This window comes from Bidens hawaiensis, unplaced genomic scaffold, assembly GCF_021521415.1.
Source record: "Bidens hawaiensis isolate Kalapana, Puna unplaced genomic scaffold, B.hawaiensis_p1.1 tig00010169_1, whole genome shotgun sequence".
Lineage (NCBI taxonomy): Eukaryota > Viridiplantae > Streptophyta > Magnoliopsida > Asterales > Asteraceae > Bidens > Bidens hawaiensis.
The window spans coordinates 544,863-561,491 of NW_027491772.1; the positions used below are offsets into that span (position 1 = coordinate 544,863).

The 16,629-nt window shown below is 33.8% G+C and overlaps 2 protein-coding genes across 4 annotated transcripts; one reads left to right on the plus strand and one right to left on the minus strand.

Moving 5' to 3' along the window:
* Positions 1–292: 292 nt before the first annotated feature.
* On the plus strand, positions 293–5,254 carry LOC143534503 (polycomb group protein FIE1-like). Its single transcript, XM_077028973.1, has 13 exons — positions 293–469; positions 2,329–2,394; positions 2,521–2,643; positions 2,713–2,793; positions 2,869–2,961; positions 3,067–3,142; positions 3,393–3,472; positions 3,559–3,630; positions 3,895–3,954; positions 4,262–4,358; positions 4,683–4,746; positions 4,835–4,894; positions 4,998–5,254. Exons 1-13 carry the CDS (start codon positions 293–295, stop codon positions 5,059–5,061), a joined length of 1,113 nt encoding a protein of 370 aa, XP_076885088.1. The 3' UTR covers positions 5,062–5,254.
* A 635-nt stretch (positions 5,255–5,889) lies between these two features.
* On the minus strand, positions 5,890–15,373 carry LOC143534525 (uncharacterized). Of its 3 annotated transcripts, XM_077028991.1 has the most exons (20): positions 15,262–15,373; positions 14,031–14,119; positions 13,807–13,916; positions 13,651–13,705; positions 12,932–13,020; positions 12,687–12,753; positions 12,524–12,586; positions 12,290–12,442; positions 12,106–12,199; positions 11,934–12,013; positions 11,774–11,849; positions 11,196–11,239; positions 10,965–11,032; positions 10,214–10,299; positions 9,957–10,114; positions 8,061–9,276; positions 7,005–7,288; positions 6,513–6,707; positions 6,264–6,420; positions 5,890–6,167 (listed from the first exon to the last, which is right to left on the minus strand). In XM_077028991.1, the coding sequence occupies exons 1-20, from the start codon at positions 15,371–15,373 to the stop codon at positions 5,890–5,892; spliced, it is 3,474 nt and encodes a 1,157-aa protein (XP_076885106.1). The 3 variants fall into 3 exon arrangements, with proteins under 3 accessions (XP_076885106.1, XP_076885105.1, XP_076885107.1); XM_077028990.1 differs by having other exon boundaries at positions 9,957–10,299; XM_077028992.1 differs by lacking the exons at positions 13,651–13,705; positions 13,807–13,916; positions 14,031–14,119; positions 15,262–15,373 and having other exon boundaries at positions 9,957–10,299; positions 12,691–12,753; positions 12,932–12,980.
* Positions 15,374–16,629: the final 1,256 nt, after the last annotated feature.

The window sequence follows — 16,629 nt, forward strand, 5'->3', positions numbered from 1 at the left end:
TTTATTAAAAAAATTTCCTAAATGTCCGATACAAAGATGTTAGGGACAAAAATGTTGAGTTTTCCTGCAAAAAATGATTTTCCGGTAACATGCAATTAATGGTGTTAGAATTCTGTTAGTCGCGAATGCTTGAGAACAAATATGTTAAAAGTTGGGACCATCAGCAACTGATTCATTAATTAAGATTATAAGATGTGATATATTACGTCATTATATTAAAACCTGAAGGGTATAAATACTTGACAGTGTTTCCTTACTCTTTTGAAGCCCTAAATAAATAAATATAATTGGAATGGCGAAGACTGTGATCGGAAGTGAGGCGGCGGTGGGAGGTTTGACTCCGACGAGGAAGAGAGATTACAGAGTCACCAACAGGTTACAGGAAGGCAAGCGTCCCATTTACGCTGTCGTCTTCAATTTCATTGATTCTCGTTATTACAATGTCTTCTCAACCGTTGGCGGTAATCGGGTAACTAATTCATTAATTACAGTGTGCTTTATTTGGTCAGTTAGGGTTTATGATTATTTTGTAAATTAGGGTTTTTTTTTTATTTTTTTATTTTTTATAGAGGTTGGAGAATGAAATTTGGTAAATTAGGGTTTTTTTTATAGAGGTTGGAGAATGAACTTGTGGTTAGTTCATGATTATTTGCTAAATTAGAGTTTTTTTTTTAATATTTTGTTATTTTGTTTCTATTAAGTTTTTTTTATAGAGGTTGGGGAATGAGATTGTGGTTGATTCACATGATTATTTGCTAAATTAGAGTTTGTTTTTAATATTTTGTTTTCTATTAAGTTTTTTTATAGAGGTTGGGGAATGAGATTGTGGTTAATTCATATGATTATTTGCTAAATTAGAGTTTTTTTATATTTTTTTATTATGGGTTTTTTTTATAGAGATTGGAATTGTGGATGATTTTATGTTTGTCAAATGTGCAGAAAGTAATTAGGTTTCAGTTGGAAGAATATTATATTTTTGAGAATGTGTTTATGCAGTTATTTATCAGTATATATCAACATGTTAGTCTTTCAGCAAAAACATGCATAAATGCAGTATGTGAGTGTGTGTATTATTTGAAAAGGCTCCATGATTAGGATATGTGTATGCATAGGTTTTCTAGGTACAAAAGTTGGGAATTGCAACATGTTCCCCCAAAACTGAAACAATTTTAAAGTTTAAACATGCTATCGGATGGTCATTTATCAGTATATATCAATTTGTCTTTTACCAGAACATCTATGTATGTATATGTGTGTTTGTGTGTGTGTGAATCATGTGCAAAGAGAGTGTATATGGGAAATAATTATTGAGTAGCATCTTTGTACTAGTAACTGTATTTCTTCTTGGAAAAAGACGAAGAAACTCATTAAATGTATGAATGCCTTTAATGATAACATAAGTAATTACCAAACAGACTAATCCCTATAAAATTGCAAGTGAATTGAAAATACATGTTGATAGATTTCTCATTTTTACAAACTTGGGACATCTTCATGTTATGTATCTCTCTCTCTCTCTCTGTAGATGTGTATGTATACATACATATATTTTTATGCATAATGTTGACCGTTTGATGTGAATTATCAGTATGCTCCATGTATAAACCTATTATGTGTTGTGAATTTCTTCTACTTTATCTATAATTAGCAAATAGATAATTGTATTTCTTCTTTGAAAACAAGAAAAACAGTTGATGACTAAAAATGCTCACAGATAACTTAATTAATTACTAAATAGACTAAACTACTCAATATCCCTGTAAAACATGCAAGTGAACATAGAAAAAGATATACATCTTTATAGATTTTTTTCAATGCCCCAAAATGTGGGGTAGGTACATGCTTGGTTTAAAAATGCACAATGCGCTGCTATTCTCTGATATGAGGATGATGCCCTCTAAATCGCACAATGCGCCATGCGCGTGGTGCGCTCTGATGTGCACATTTCTGAGTTAAAGTGAGACTGTGAGAGTCTACATAGATTACTTGTACCTATGCATGCGCTACCTGTACACATAGAGTACTTATATTGGTTATACATAAAACTTCTTTGGTGGTACTAGAGCTTTTGTTCTTGAAATTATATATTTTAAGCCCTTTTTTTAGTCTTTAAAAGCTAACAAGTTTAAATATTAATTTCAAACACCTCACATACGTGCGCTTCACGCATTTTGAAACCAAGGGTACATGATGGATTTTGTTCAATCTTTGTATAAGTATCGCCTTGCTATATATACTATGTGCATAACGTTGACAATTTGATGTGAATTTGCTTGTTAATTTTATTGTCTTCTGTTTTGACTAAATGAAGATGTTTCTACTTTCTAGGTCACTGTATATCAATGCCTTGAAGGTGGTGTAATTGCTGTACTTCAGTCCTACATTGATGATGACGTAAGATGAAACTTTTTTCTGTTAATCACTCGTATTATTTTGAGCATTCGATTTTATTATTGGCAGAAACCTAAATAATAAACATATATGAACGAGTTCTGTATATCTCTGTACATATTAGATCAGAAGGAGGAGTCTTTCTACACTGTGAGTTGGGCTTGTGATGCTGACGGGACACCTTTGCTAGTAGCCGGAGGAATCAATGGTATAATCCGTGTCATTGATGCCGGCCATGAAAGGATACACAAGGTTAGCTTCATTTTTTTTAATTTTTTAGTTATCTATTTTATAGTTTTTAATAATTGATATATGCTGCAGAGTTTTGTTGGTCATGGAGACTCAATAAACGAAATTAGAACACAGCCACTTAAACCTTCTCTAGTGCTTTCTGCAAGTAAAGTAAGTCTCGTTTAAAATTTATTATTTTAGGTGCCTTTTAGTATGCAATTTTTTAAAACTTAATGAGTTGAATAGGATGAATCTGTTCGGTTGTGGAATGTTGAAACTGGAATATGCATTTTGATATTTGCGGGAGCTGGTGGCCATCGCAATGAAGTATTAAGTGTGGTTAGTTTAAACTGCAGTGGCATATGCATTTTTTAATACTTTTGTTTATTCTATTACTAACATGTAAGAAAGGTAGAATTGGATTGATTTTTATTTTTATTTCAGGATTTCCACCCTTCAGATATATATCGTATTGCCAGTTGTGGGATGGATAACACCGTAAAGATCTGGTCAATGAAAGGTACAATTTGTTATTGGAAAAATGTTTTGTTCATTTTAAATATTAAAACCGTTATTATGATTTTTGGACAAACACCATTGTATAGTGACAATCTCAGTCTTTGAATAAAACAATTTAATGTGCATGCATTAACAATAGACTTTAGGCAAGCCTGAACATGTTTCACTCGTTTAAGATTAAACATAACCCAAATCGAGGCATCCATTAATAAAAATGTCAAACATTGTAATTATGATTGAGGTTCTTGCAGAGTTTTGGACATATGTTGAGAGATCTTTTACATGGGAGGGACTTCCTTCGCAATTTCCTACAAAATATGTGCAGTTTCCGGTTAGAACTATTTAATTTTATCTTCATTTGCACTTGGCTTTTTCTTTACTTTCAAACATGCTTTAAACTGAATTCAACTTATTCAGGTGTTAATCGCTTCAATACATACAAACTATGTCGACTGCAATAGGTGGCTTGGTGATTTCATACTATCTAAGGTGAATGACTCATACAAATTTGCTGCGTCCACATGTTTTTTCTGTGTTGCCTTGTTTAAAAAAATTAAAAAATGACAATTTTAATTTTACATCATATTTATTTTTGGTTATGATTCTAGCTCTCATGTTACTATTCTATTATTATTTCTTTCTCCTTTTAGGAAAGGAACATATGGTTGTATGTAAATTTAAATTGGAGAAAATAGCATGTTTTTCTCAATTTATAATCCTATTATAATTCATTTTTATTTGTATTTCTTTAAGAGTGTTGACAACGAGTTCATATTGTGGGAGCCAAAGATGAAAGAGCAGTCTCCAGGAGAGGTTTGATATCTCTTCATTAGTTTTTAAATAGTTTATTTTGCATCACATTTGTAATACTGTTTATAATATGACCATTATACTCTTCTTTTTTCTTTTTACACTTCAAATTCTCGTATTCTAATGCATGTTTAAGGGAAAGGGTATATGTAATAAATTTGAAAATGGGTATATTGATATTATATATTTTTATTTAGTAAATAGGATTATAACACCAAATTTTGAGTGGATATATGAAATTATACCGTTAAACTAAGCCACACATGGCTCAATAGTCGTATAGTGATTTATATGATAATTATCTTTTCAGGGCACGGTGGATATTCTTCAGAAATATCCTGTCCCCGATTGTGACATCTGGTTTATAAAGCTTTCATGTGATTTTCATTACAATTCAGCAGCTATAGGTATGACACTTCGCTTAATGCATAAATGTTATTCATGGTATGTATAATAATTTAAATAAAACTACGGTTTATGTGAATCCCGGGCCATGTTTCTGAAATAGCTATCAAACCGATACATTGTTTTTGGTTGTACCATCTCTAATGGGTCAAAAGAATGTAGCTAAAAGGTAACGGGTAACGGGCCAGAAATAAAAATTTGCCTTCAATGCATAAAGAAAACTTATTTATTACTAATATGATATATTTGGTGTTGTATATTTAGTATTCTACCACCTATGTTTGTTATTATATGAATCTAAAAACAGACAAAAATGTTGATGCCAGGGAACAGGGAAGGAAAAATCTATGTATGGGAATTGCAGACGAGCCCACCGTCTCTAATTGCTAGGTTTGATTACTATTTAGCATCATCTCATTATTTAACTTTTTTGTGTGAAACCGATTCAACGCTTGATGTTATTGCCGCTTCGTGTCAGGTTATCTCATGTTCAGTCCAAATCTCCCATCAGGCAAACTGCCATGTCATTTGATGGAAGGTAGGTATATCCATGCGACCGTTTAATCGTTATAATTTAGTTTTGTTAATAATGTTAATTATAGTGGGTACTCATTTGAACACTTTTATAAAATCTGTCTCAGCACAATTCTGAGTTGCTGTGAGGATGGTACCATCTGGCGCTGGGATACCGTTGCAACCGCGTAGCTTGTATTTGTTAACTGGCCATGGTGTACCTGTATAGCTTTTAAGCAATGTTGTTTGTTTTCGTGATGAGGTGGTATTTTATTTTTTCGTTCTTTTTATTTAAGTGTACTTTTTTGTGTTTGGGAGCTTTATCGTATGCAAATGTAGCTGTGCAACTTAATATCTGTTTAACACGGTTATTAAAACTTAACCCGAACATCGAACGTTTAGTCATTTACATAAACACTAGCACCAAACAGTTTAACATGGTTATTGAACCTCAAGCTGAATACGTTCAATTAACGAATGACATTACCTGCTTAAGTTTATTTGTTGACAGAAGAACTCAAAGTGGGTTGGAAGTGGTGTTAAATATTTCGTTAGTTAGGAGTGTTTCGGGCTAATGAGTGAAAGCTATGAGTGAAGTTGAGAGCATGTAAATCCAATCCTTAAAACACAAAGCAAAAAGCACTATGCAAGGGTTAAACTAGATGTGAATGGTGAGTTTTACATAATTTTTAAAATATATTCAGATAATTATAAAACTACAAGTTTTAAAACTAGTATTGCCATGTTTTTACCATGTGCTTACAGTGTTGAGTGGTTTACAATCCATAAACAAACAATGTCGTATCAGGTCCCGTTGTGAGCACGATGTGTCATAAATTGTTAGCTCTAGTTAGAACGCAGGTGCAAAAAGGAATAAATTTTACACAACTCAACAAATTTCGCACAAAATTTCCAACCAGCTTACACCGGTAAATATGTATATATCACTATATACATTAAAGAATACATAGGAAATATGAGCCATATTATCAATAACATAGAAGGCAAAACTATTATAAACTACACCCGAGTCTGCAACTCCGATAACAGTTTCTGCATACTCTCCAGTTTCCGGGCAAGTTGTTCTACACTATCAAGGTGTTGTTTTGAAGATTCAGAACTGCTTAATTCCGCCACAAGAGCTGCACACTTAGATTGTGAATCTAATAATGCAGCCTCGAGTGAAGTTAATGTTGGATCGGGTGAAGAAGGTTGTCGGTTATTTGGAGCCAAAAGTGAAGAGGGAATCAAACCGTTACTATCTTTGCATGAGAAGATATTTTCAAACCCTTCACTTCCTGCAAATTTCAAAATTTTCAGTTGTATGAGTTCTACATAGAATAATCATTCACACACAAGGTTTACCGATTATCAAGTATAACAATAATAATTACCGAGGTTGCTTAGTTGATTCATTGCTGTCTGACCAACTGACCCTTCCAACTTTAACACACGCAAAACACCAGCAGTTATTCGCCCCATGGAATCGACTTCTGACTTGCATAATTGAGCAACACGTTGTAGTTCATCCTTGGTTACAACTGCTTCAACCTGCACGGTACCAATATTATCATAAAACCGACCATCTTTCTAAACTCTAAATGACCAAAATTAATCTTGAAAGCAAGTTAAGATGTCGTTACCGGTTGCTTCACAGAAAACTTTAAACTTTCAACTACCCATTTGATCGTGCCGTTGGCACCATCATCTTCATTTAATACTATGTCGGCTTCAAGATCAACCCCACCATGTGACTCTACAGTTTGCTTGTGCCCATTTGAGGTTGCAGTTACTTTTTGAATCTGGGGTTTTAATGTCTTCAAGCCTTCAACACCAACCTACATGAACATATAGTAATGTAAGAATGATGATGTGTTACTAGTGCTGACGTGGCTTTTTAACATGACACGTAAAAACCATCTAAGTTAATTACCTTAGATCAAAACCTTTTTTAGAGATTTTAACATTTTTATGTCCTAAAATAAGTTGTTAACCAAAACTGGAATCAAACCAATGTCATTTGCTTTTATGTGTTTTAGCATGTATAAAAACTTGTTATAAACACTATAATATATTAATATTCATGAATAAAGTTATAAACAGAGTTAAATACAAGTAATGAAGAAAATGCTCACCGTTACTGATTCAACAGGATACTTCAATGCTCCAGGCAATATCTTTTTGTTATTGACTGAGTGTTTCTTGCCGCTGTTTGCTTTGACTTTTAAACTGTCAAAAGTTGTGTGCCAGCAACTTTCTTCTCGGTAAGAATCTTCTGAGTTACAGAACCGCCATTTTTCTGCCATGTCAGCACCCTCTAATGCAAATAACCAGTCATTTAATTCTAGTGATACGTCCACATCATCCGGTGGACCCAACTGCAAGTAACCACTATTCTTATCTTCCTCTATGCTTTCACCTGAAAACAAAATAAATGAAAAATATTGTAAGAGTAACTTCTCTGACAAGTTAATTAGATGAATGTATTGAAACCAGAAGGGGGAATTCAGGTGGGTCGTGTGACGGGTCAAAAAGGGGTCAGTTTTTTTTTTAAAGATTATAGTATTACTATGACAATAATAATCTAGATCTTTGGCTGACTTTAACCCGTTTGATCCTTCTCCTTTTAGCTTAATATTTTTGTAGGCCCGTTTGAGATAAACACAACTAAAATCGACTTATTCACCAAAGTTGGGCTGTAAACGAGCCGAGCCAGGTTGGACTCGAGTTCGAACTCAAACCAGCCAGCTGAGCTCGGTTCGTTTATTTTAACAAGCTAAAAAGTCGAACTCGAGCTCGGCTCGTAAAAAGTCAAGCCAGCTCGTTAATTATTATTATTATTATTATTATTATTATTATTATTATTATTATTATAACTTTTAACACAGTTTGATAATACAAAATTTATAAACAAGAGAACTTATTATTATTATTAAAACTATTATTAGTTTTTTACACAGCCGATGAGCTCGGTTCGCATATTTTAGCAAGCTAAAAAGTCGAACTTGAACTCGGCTCGGAAAAAGTCAAGCCAGCTCATTGCTCGCTAATTATTATTATTTTAATTTTTTACACAGTTTGATAATGCAATATTTATAAACAAGAGAACTTATAAATTTTTTTACCCAAACTTAAATCGATCTATTAATAAATCAAAGGGTCAAAACTGCCACCAATAGCGAGAAACTTACTTTTACTATCTAGCAGAGGTGAACCTTTGAAAAGCTTTGAAAACGGGCCAGATGATAAATGCTCCAAGCCCTTAGAAAGCCCAACCCCTGGCCCACCATCTGGGCCCAGAATTCCAAACCGGTGAAGCAAAGCTTCAGCATAGTTCATTCCACCTGCCAGACGCACACCCGCTACACATGCCGACACACTCAAACTATGACACTCGGTATCCTGTGCATTATACGGAATAACATGCACCATACGTAAATCCAAAAATGGAATCTTCCTTCCATTTTGCACCCAAAATACAGCTCTCAGTTTACCATTTGCATTTATCGAGTTACCCTCAGTTTCTGTACAGTCCACCTGGACCCGGTCCCACCTTAAATTTGATGAAATAGCCATGGCCCCACCCAAGGTCCTATGAGTAACTTCCATGAACAAATCATCACCAACAAACTGAACCAAAGGCATTCCTTGAATATCCAAATTAGAAGTTTCTAGAAACGTTAGCTTTAGATCCTTAACCGATAAGCTAACAGCCGTATCACCAGGAACCTTTTCAATCAAACTTCCATCCGACAACTCACGTTTAATCGACTTTTTTCGTTTATCTTTTCCCACCATCGCCATTTTCTCGCTGACTGTACCAAAATACGTATAAAGATCCAACACAAAGAATAATTGTTCAACCGAGGTGTTTGAGAGATACTGTTCACACGCAACTCCAACCCTAACAACACCTCCGGGTGGAGGTACGTCCGTTAATGGGCTTCCGTCTGCGGTTACCATAGCCACCTGGACACACACCCCTTTCATCTCCACACACCTCCATAAGTCTGAAGAGTGTGAGCGGGACCCGTTAACTTTTTTAGAACTATTATTATCATTATGTGTTTCTAGAGACATGTTTATAAGCGAAGCACCACTTGTCCATTTCTTTTGACTGGAGTCAATGGGTTGACCTTTCCATAAACAGAAGCATGCGGGATCTTTTTCAAGATTGAGTAGTTTGAGGCGTAGGGAAGGGGAATCTTGAAAGTATAGGTTTTCAATATGAAGCCTTGCTCCAGTGAAGGAGCTCTCGTTGACCAGTGGAACAGTGATGTCTAATCCTTTGACTTTGAAGTCAAGTGAGTTGACCGAGAAGTCGGGTGAAATGTCACCATTGTTGACCAAAATTCCATCAGCTAGTAAGGATGATATGCTTAGACAAGAATCTTCTTGAAGATGTATCTGGAAATGAATGATGGCATTTCAAAACGTGAAGCTGATCCGTGCCGAAAAACCAAACGGAAACAGAACTGATGATTTGGTTTTATGTGTTTGTAAAAACCAAATTTTCGGTTTAGTTTTGCACATGATTGAAACCGAATCGAACCAAATGTATGAATTTTCATTTTTAATTTTGAATAATAAGTGAGTTAAAAAATTAATAAATAGTGTAACCAAAATATTTTAGCCCAAATATATAATAACCAATTAGTCATTAAATAACAAAAACCTTTATACCCAGATAACATTGTTTTGGGCCAATGGTTTTCGTCCCAAAATTTTCAATCCCAAATGGTAAAACCGAAATTAACGGTTTTCAAAAACTCAAAATCCAAATTTTCAGTTTGCACTCAAAACCGATCCATGAACACTCCTACCTTTTTCTCATTTTTCTTATAATTTTTATGAATAATAGCGTTAATTGCAAAACAAAATTATTGGAGTAAGAAACTATGTGTTTGATTGTTTAAATAAAAATGAGTTAATAGGTAGTATGCGTTAGAGATAGACTTTGAACAATTTTAATCACCCTTTCACTAACTTGAGATAAAACACAGCCCAGGTTGACTCATTCCTAAATCCTAACTAAGTGACTTAAAGTTGTCATTTTAATTTTAATGTAACGAATTAAAATGCAGTACCATAAGAGGCTGGCAGTCGATAACAGTTTGTGAAGAGAAGGATGGGGGGTTAGGTGAGGGAATAAACTGGAGACTATGGAGGGATATGAGTGGAGCATGGTCATTTACTTTCCATTGTTGATCCCCTAAGGGATATATTGGAGGACAGAAATCTTTTCCTAAAAACAAAATATTAATTGAATAAATAGATCTTAATAACAAGCTATAAAAGGTTTTGCATATTAATAGCTTATAAAATTTTGGAATTAAACTATTACCAAAATCTGGGATGTGAAGTGGCTCATCTGTAGTATCCTGCATTGATGGTTGCACTAATGCACATGGTGGGCTAGAGAAAGTGTCCCTGAATTTTATAAGCACTAAGTACCATTATAAAGCTGATACGTTGATAAGAATATGAATAACTAATGCAAAACAAAACATAGTGGATATACATATATGCATACACACACAAACATGTATACGGGGGAGGGTTCATGAGACAACTACAAAGTTATGAGCAAACCAACCAATCAATTATTATTATTATTATTATTATTATTATTATTATTCACTTCTTTTAATTATAAGGTTAGTATTGTAAAAAAAATATGTAGCCTGCGAAGTTACATACATATATGTATTTCATATGATAAGAGGTACATATATGTAAGCTTACGACTTACATGTATGTAACTCGCTAACTACATGTAGTTTTTTTTGTTTTTGTTTAGTTTTTTTTTAAATAATTTTGCAAAGATTAATAAGATACAAAGAAAAGGAAAAAAAATGTCGTTTAAATGTGGTTTCTTGAAGTTTTCTCATGATCATTATCTCCCACTCTCCCTACACACACACACACACACACACACATATATATATGTATATGGAAATTTTGCCACATATAGTGCAAATATGCAAAAGATGCATAACATCCGAAAGAATCACTAAATGACTGGTAGTAATTAACATCATATAGCACGCACATGTAAATTATAAATGTAAAAGATTTAAGTGAATGCAGCATACCGCAAAAACAGACCACCTATCATCACCCGAGTTAAGCATTTGGTGATTTCTCCATCAGAAAGACTTGCCTGCAAAGGCCAAACTAAATCATCATTTGAATCTAAAAGAAAAGATTTATTCCCACTTATATACAAGCTAAAAAGGCTAGACAGCAAGGCGATCTATGAGGGATATAAAATTATAAACAAACTGCAATACACACAATCTTTTTTTAGTGTCATTGAGGCCTACTCGAGAAAAGAAAAGTGACTGCATCAAAAGTTCTAACCGGAAATCTGCAAGTACAAATAGGATCATTAGCAGCCATTGATAATTATATACGCCTTTTTTGTTTCAAATTTTGAACTAGAACTAATTATATTAGAAGTAGCAATTTAACCTATTCACTTATTCTGTTATTCATGGGTCGGTTTGGGTTGCGTGTGATCTCTGAGTACTCAAATGGATGGATACTAAAGCAAAAAAAAAAAAAAAAAAAAAAAAAACTGGTCAAATGAAAGGGAGTCACCCAAAGTGTATTTTTATTGCATAAAACCTCTTTAAATCATACTTGACACTCTATAATGAAAGAATTGTGAAAAACGTCAAAAGGTAGTATGGTCAACCCAACCAAACTCACTTTGACTCGAACACGCTTTGACCCATTACCCAACGGTCAATCTGCCCCATTTGCCACCTCTACTATATCCATCTAAAGGATGATTAAAAGCCCCACTATTCCTATACAACTATATATAATTGTCTGTGATAGAAAAGAAAAAAAAATCCTCAAATCAAATGGGTTACATATTATGTAAGAAGTCACAAACCAGTATCCTTAAGGCAAAAAAATATATGGTCCACCATAATAGAGACCAGTGTACGCCCTGCAGCTTCTGCTGATCGCTGCCAAAAGAGCGAGTTGCTTATAGCCGTCAGATATAATAGTGCTCCAAAACCAAGTGACGATAATAATAAAAGAAATCAAACCTCTTGAGCATTTGGATTCACATCTCCTCTATTTAGACAGACATACAATCCCGTAAAGAAGCGAAGAAGAGCTCGTAATCCTGCTCATAGACTCATAGTAAGTTATTGTAATGCAGAAGATTCAGAACACAGTAACTAATTTACAAGCATAATCAAGAAACCATATACTGACCTGGCTCACTCAAAGCCGGGCACACTGCTTCAGTAATATGTAACTGGAGTTCCAAACCTAATGGACTATTAAGCTCTGTTCTTTGTATGGTAATCTGATTATATATAATATATGCAATTAAGAAAATTATTAGTTCACACCAAAGTTGAAATATAACCAACTAAAAGGATTAAGTTTGTATTACATAAGCTTCTCCAGATATTCCTTCAAGAAACCGCTCCCCGCCAAAAAAAACTCGCTTAGCACCATCATCATCCTTAAAAGCGCCTTCAGCAAAAGCTGCAAACATGTCAGGATGAGGCAAGAGGTCGATTGATAGATGCTCCCATTCAAGCTTCTGATGACCAAAAAAGTAAGTATCAGTAGCATATAATAAAGATAAAACCATCTCGAAAAGAAGATAACAATGAAGATTTACTTTGAAAACATAGATAAACTTCTTGTCATTGGAGAAGTCCCTGGCTTCCTTAAGGTTTACAACCTGCAACAAGTGACCCCCAGTTAGTAATTTGATGTATAAAAGCAATATACCTAAAATAAAGATAAAATTAATAATACTGTGTACAGGTTTATAAGTTAACCTGCCAGTTCTCATTTGTGGTATAAAGCAAGAGATTGCGAATAGTAATGGATGCCATTGGTGATGCCCTGTAAGCAAGAAAATATAAATTCATGATGATTTGTTAGAGGGTGTTTGGGATTGTGTTTTAACGAGGATTATCTAACTAGTGTACATAAACTATGTAAGCATGCACAAAGCGCCAAAATTGACAAAAACCAAGATGCTAAAAGAAATGTGAATGAGTTGAATGTACCAAAAACGTACCAAGTTGCTCCTCCACGCCGTCTAGCACCTCCATGAGTTTCGAGTAAAAGATTAACAGTACGTACCTCCAATGTCATTCCATCTGCAATCTGATAAAATTTAAAATTTCAGCGGTGGAATCCACAAAAGTCTTAAAAGAAATAGTTAAAAGCTATCATTAAAGCAATTAATCGTGGTGACTAGTCAAGGATCCTACACAAATGAAATCCTGCTTGCCACTATCATAAAAACTCAAAAACCGTAGTCTATAATTGTTGAATACCTAGTTCTAATCATGAAAAACTAGTAGAGAATAAAAACAAAAAAAAATGTGATATTCAATACCACAGTAATAAAGTACAAAGATATATGTACAATTCAAACTGGCTAGAAGAAAGTAGCATCTTACAAGAATGAGCTCTGCAAAGTGCAAACTAACCACCCACAAATTTAAACCAAAACATCCTTACTGAGACTAAAAACGTAAGTTTCATGAAACAGTGGTTGTAAGCTTAACAGAGTTCGAATAACATTCTCAACATACAGTATTTTGTGCAGCTCCATGCAACTAAAACACTATTTTCTTTTAACTTGTGGATAGTTAACTTCTATGCAAGCCTTTGCTTGAAATCATGCTTATTGTTTATATAATACTACAATTAAGAATGTCTGACAGACAAAGACAATTGGCCAGCAACCACATTAAAGAGCCCAAAACAGCTCCATAGAAAGAGACTAACCTTGTCAGTAAATCCATATCCACTACCTTTTGCAGGACTAGATGGCGTTTGTGCACTTCTAGATGTAAACATTGGCATAATTAAATTATGAAAATGATATTGCTGCTCTAATTAAAATACGCTAAAATCATATACTCATATCAAACTAACCATTACCTCTCTGTACTTGCATATGCATCCAAATCATCATTTTCCTCCAATACCAAATCAAGCTTATCGATTTGCACAACAATTGGCTCAACTTGGACATTGCTGAAATAAGGGAGCTTGAAAACACCGCAATCAGAATTTAATTAGATACATGTATGTGTCTATAAAACAAAATCTAGCGAGCTATATTTGTAAGTTATTGAATTTAATATAAACAGCAGGTTACATACTATAATCTCTAACTTTCCGACTTTTGCAGTGGTCACATTCAACGCAGGAGGCAATCCGAGACTTGCGTGCAGAGCATCACCATTTATATCTACCAAAATTAAATTCGTCACTTCAATTATACAAAACTATTGCATTTAAAGAACCAAAACTAGTAACAGAATACCGAATCCATGGATTAAAGTGCTAAAACTACTAATCCAATACAGAATTCTCGAATCAAAGCATCAAAAGTTCAAAACAATCAATACAAATTTTGCACATTTGTGTCCAAATCAAGCAAGCTGATAAAATGCTAACCTAAATTTATGAACTGACGAAACCAAATCCGTCACTTCAGTTATACAGAATTACTGCCTCTAAAGCACCAAACCTAGTAACAGCACTACTAATCTAATACATTCTCGGATCGAAGCATCAAAAGTGCAAAACTATCAAAACAACTTTTGCGCATTTACTTCATAATATGATAGCCTAAATTGAAGAGCTGATAAAATCGAAACAGTCATTAAATTACACCGAATCATTGCATCTAAAACACCAAAACGAGTAACAGAAAATCGAATTCTTGCATCGAGGTATTAAACCTACTAATCACTCCTAATCTAATACGAAATTCTTGGATCGAAGCAACAAGAGCTTAAAATTAGCAATATAGTTTGTGCACATTTGCATCCAATTCAAGCAAGTTGATATAATGCTAACATAAACTGGCAAGCTGACAAAATCAAAGCCGTCAATCTAAAGCGCCAAAACTAGTAACAGAATACGTAATAATGCTAACCTAAATTGGAGAACTGACAAAACCAAATCCGTCAATTCAGTTATACAAAATTACTGCATCAAACGCACCAAAACTAGTAGCACAATACAGAATAATGCTAACTTAACTTGGAGAGCTGACAAAATCAACTCCATAACTTCAGTTATACGGAATTATTGCATCTAAATCACCAAAACTACCAAACCTATACGGAGTTCTTGAATCGACGCATCAAAAGTTCAAAACTATCAATACAACTTCTGCACATTTGCGTCCAAATCAAATCCATCACTTCATTTATACAGAATTACAGCCGCTAATTCACCAAAACTAGTAACAGAATACCTAATTCACGGATCTAAGTACTAAAACTACTAATCCAAAACATAATTCTCGAATCGAAGCATCAAAAGCTCAAAACAATCACTACAAGTTGTACACATTTGCTTCGAAATGAATAATAGAAAGACCTAAATTGGAGAGCTGAACGGTGCGTCCTTGTAACTTGAACTGATCTCTGGTGAAGGATTTGAGCCAGTACTTGAGCGTATACTCCAACGCTCGAGCCAGTATCGATTCCATAATAATAATATTTAAGCTGCCGGAGATGTGAGATCAACGGCGGTGGTGGAATTGAAGTGGATCTTATTATTATTATTATTATTATTATTATTATTTTGACTGCCAGGATCAAATATGATCTGTTTGCCGGCGTCTTTTAAAAGTAAAAGTCATTCCTTTTATACTGCTTTTCTTTTTCTTTAAATAATTCTTTTTCTTTAAAAAGTTACAATTTGTTCACAAAGGACTTGTATACATCATCATCGTTATTATTGTACTTAGTGAAATCCATTAACCCTTAGACATAAGACACAAAACACTCAACCATCGGGACACTAGCCTATTGTTGCACGACCATTGTCTTTTGACTATCAACGCCACCACATGATGTCAAAATTAGTGCAACTTCACTCCTCTCCTAAAGGCCCACACATATATACATTACATGCACATACTACAAGCAAACGTAAAATGCTTTATATACACATAAATATTTTTAGTCATTTAACTTTCAACCTTATCTTTAGATGCAAGTAAATGTAAGGACCTGTTTGGTAATTTAGTGTTGAATCAATATAAGAGATTAAGAGACATGACTGATTAAAAATAGTCTATAAATCATTCAGCATGTTTATAGCTTAACTATTTATTAATTCAGAGGTAGTTTATGTTTGGAATCACATGAGAAACCAAATGAAAGTACGAAGTCTTTATACAAAGTAACTTTTATCATCCTTGGCTAGATTCTAGTGTTAATCGAGTTCTTAAGGCTTTGGCGAATGTGCGATCTTTTAAACTCCTATATATAGAAAGAAAAATATAAAAAATAAGAAAGTTTTTTTTTTACATCTAACAATTGTCATTCGTTTTCTTATTTAAAGAACTTTGTTTAAAAATAATATATTTATCTCTTCAAAATTTGAACTTATTTAATTTAGTAAGGGAATCTATTTTATGGCTGCTACAATATCATATAACTCTATGCCTTTTTTCTGACTTACGTTTTTCATGTAGCACTAAAACCGAATGACTTTATCTTTTGTTATCCGGGTCGATAAATCATTCCTCCTCAAATGCTTTTTCTCACCAAATTCTACACAAACAGTTTCACATAGTTAATTTTTCTCGAAATATGATCTAATTAGTTCTTGAAGGTAACATACAAAATTAGAGAGAAAATAACGTTCAACTAAATTATATAATATGAAAATGCATTTGAATAAATTCAACTAATAAATTTGTTTAAGGCACGTATCTAACCTTTACGGGTTGCAACT

Bases quoted from the DNA above. Each gene is read 5' to 3' on its own strand.
- LOC143534503 (XM_077028973.1), top strand. From the start codon at position 293: ATGGCGAAGACTGTGATCGGAAGTGAGGCGGCGGTGGGAGGTTTGACT. The intron at 470-2,328 runs GTAACTAATTCA...TCTACTTTCTAG, and splicing joins CAACCGTTGGCGGTAATCGG to GTCACTGTATATCAATGCCT. The intron at 2,962-3,066 runs GTTAGTTTAAAC...TTTTTATTTCAG, and splicing joins GCAATGAAGTATTAAGTGTG to GATTTCCACCCTTCAGATAT.
- LOC143534525 (XM_077028990.1), bottom strand. From the start codon at position 15,373: ATGGAATCGATACTGGCTCGAGCGTTGGAGTATACGCTCAAGTACTGG. The intron at 13,917-14,030 runs GTATGTAACCTG...GGTGTTTTCAAG, and splicing joins TCGGAAAGTTAGAGATTATA to CTCCCTTATTTCAGCAATGT. The intron at 12,014-12,105 runs GTCAGTATATGG...GTCTATGAGCAG, and splicing joins CCCGGCTTTGAGTGAGCCAG to GATTACGAGCTCTTCTTCGC.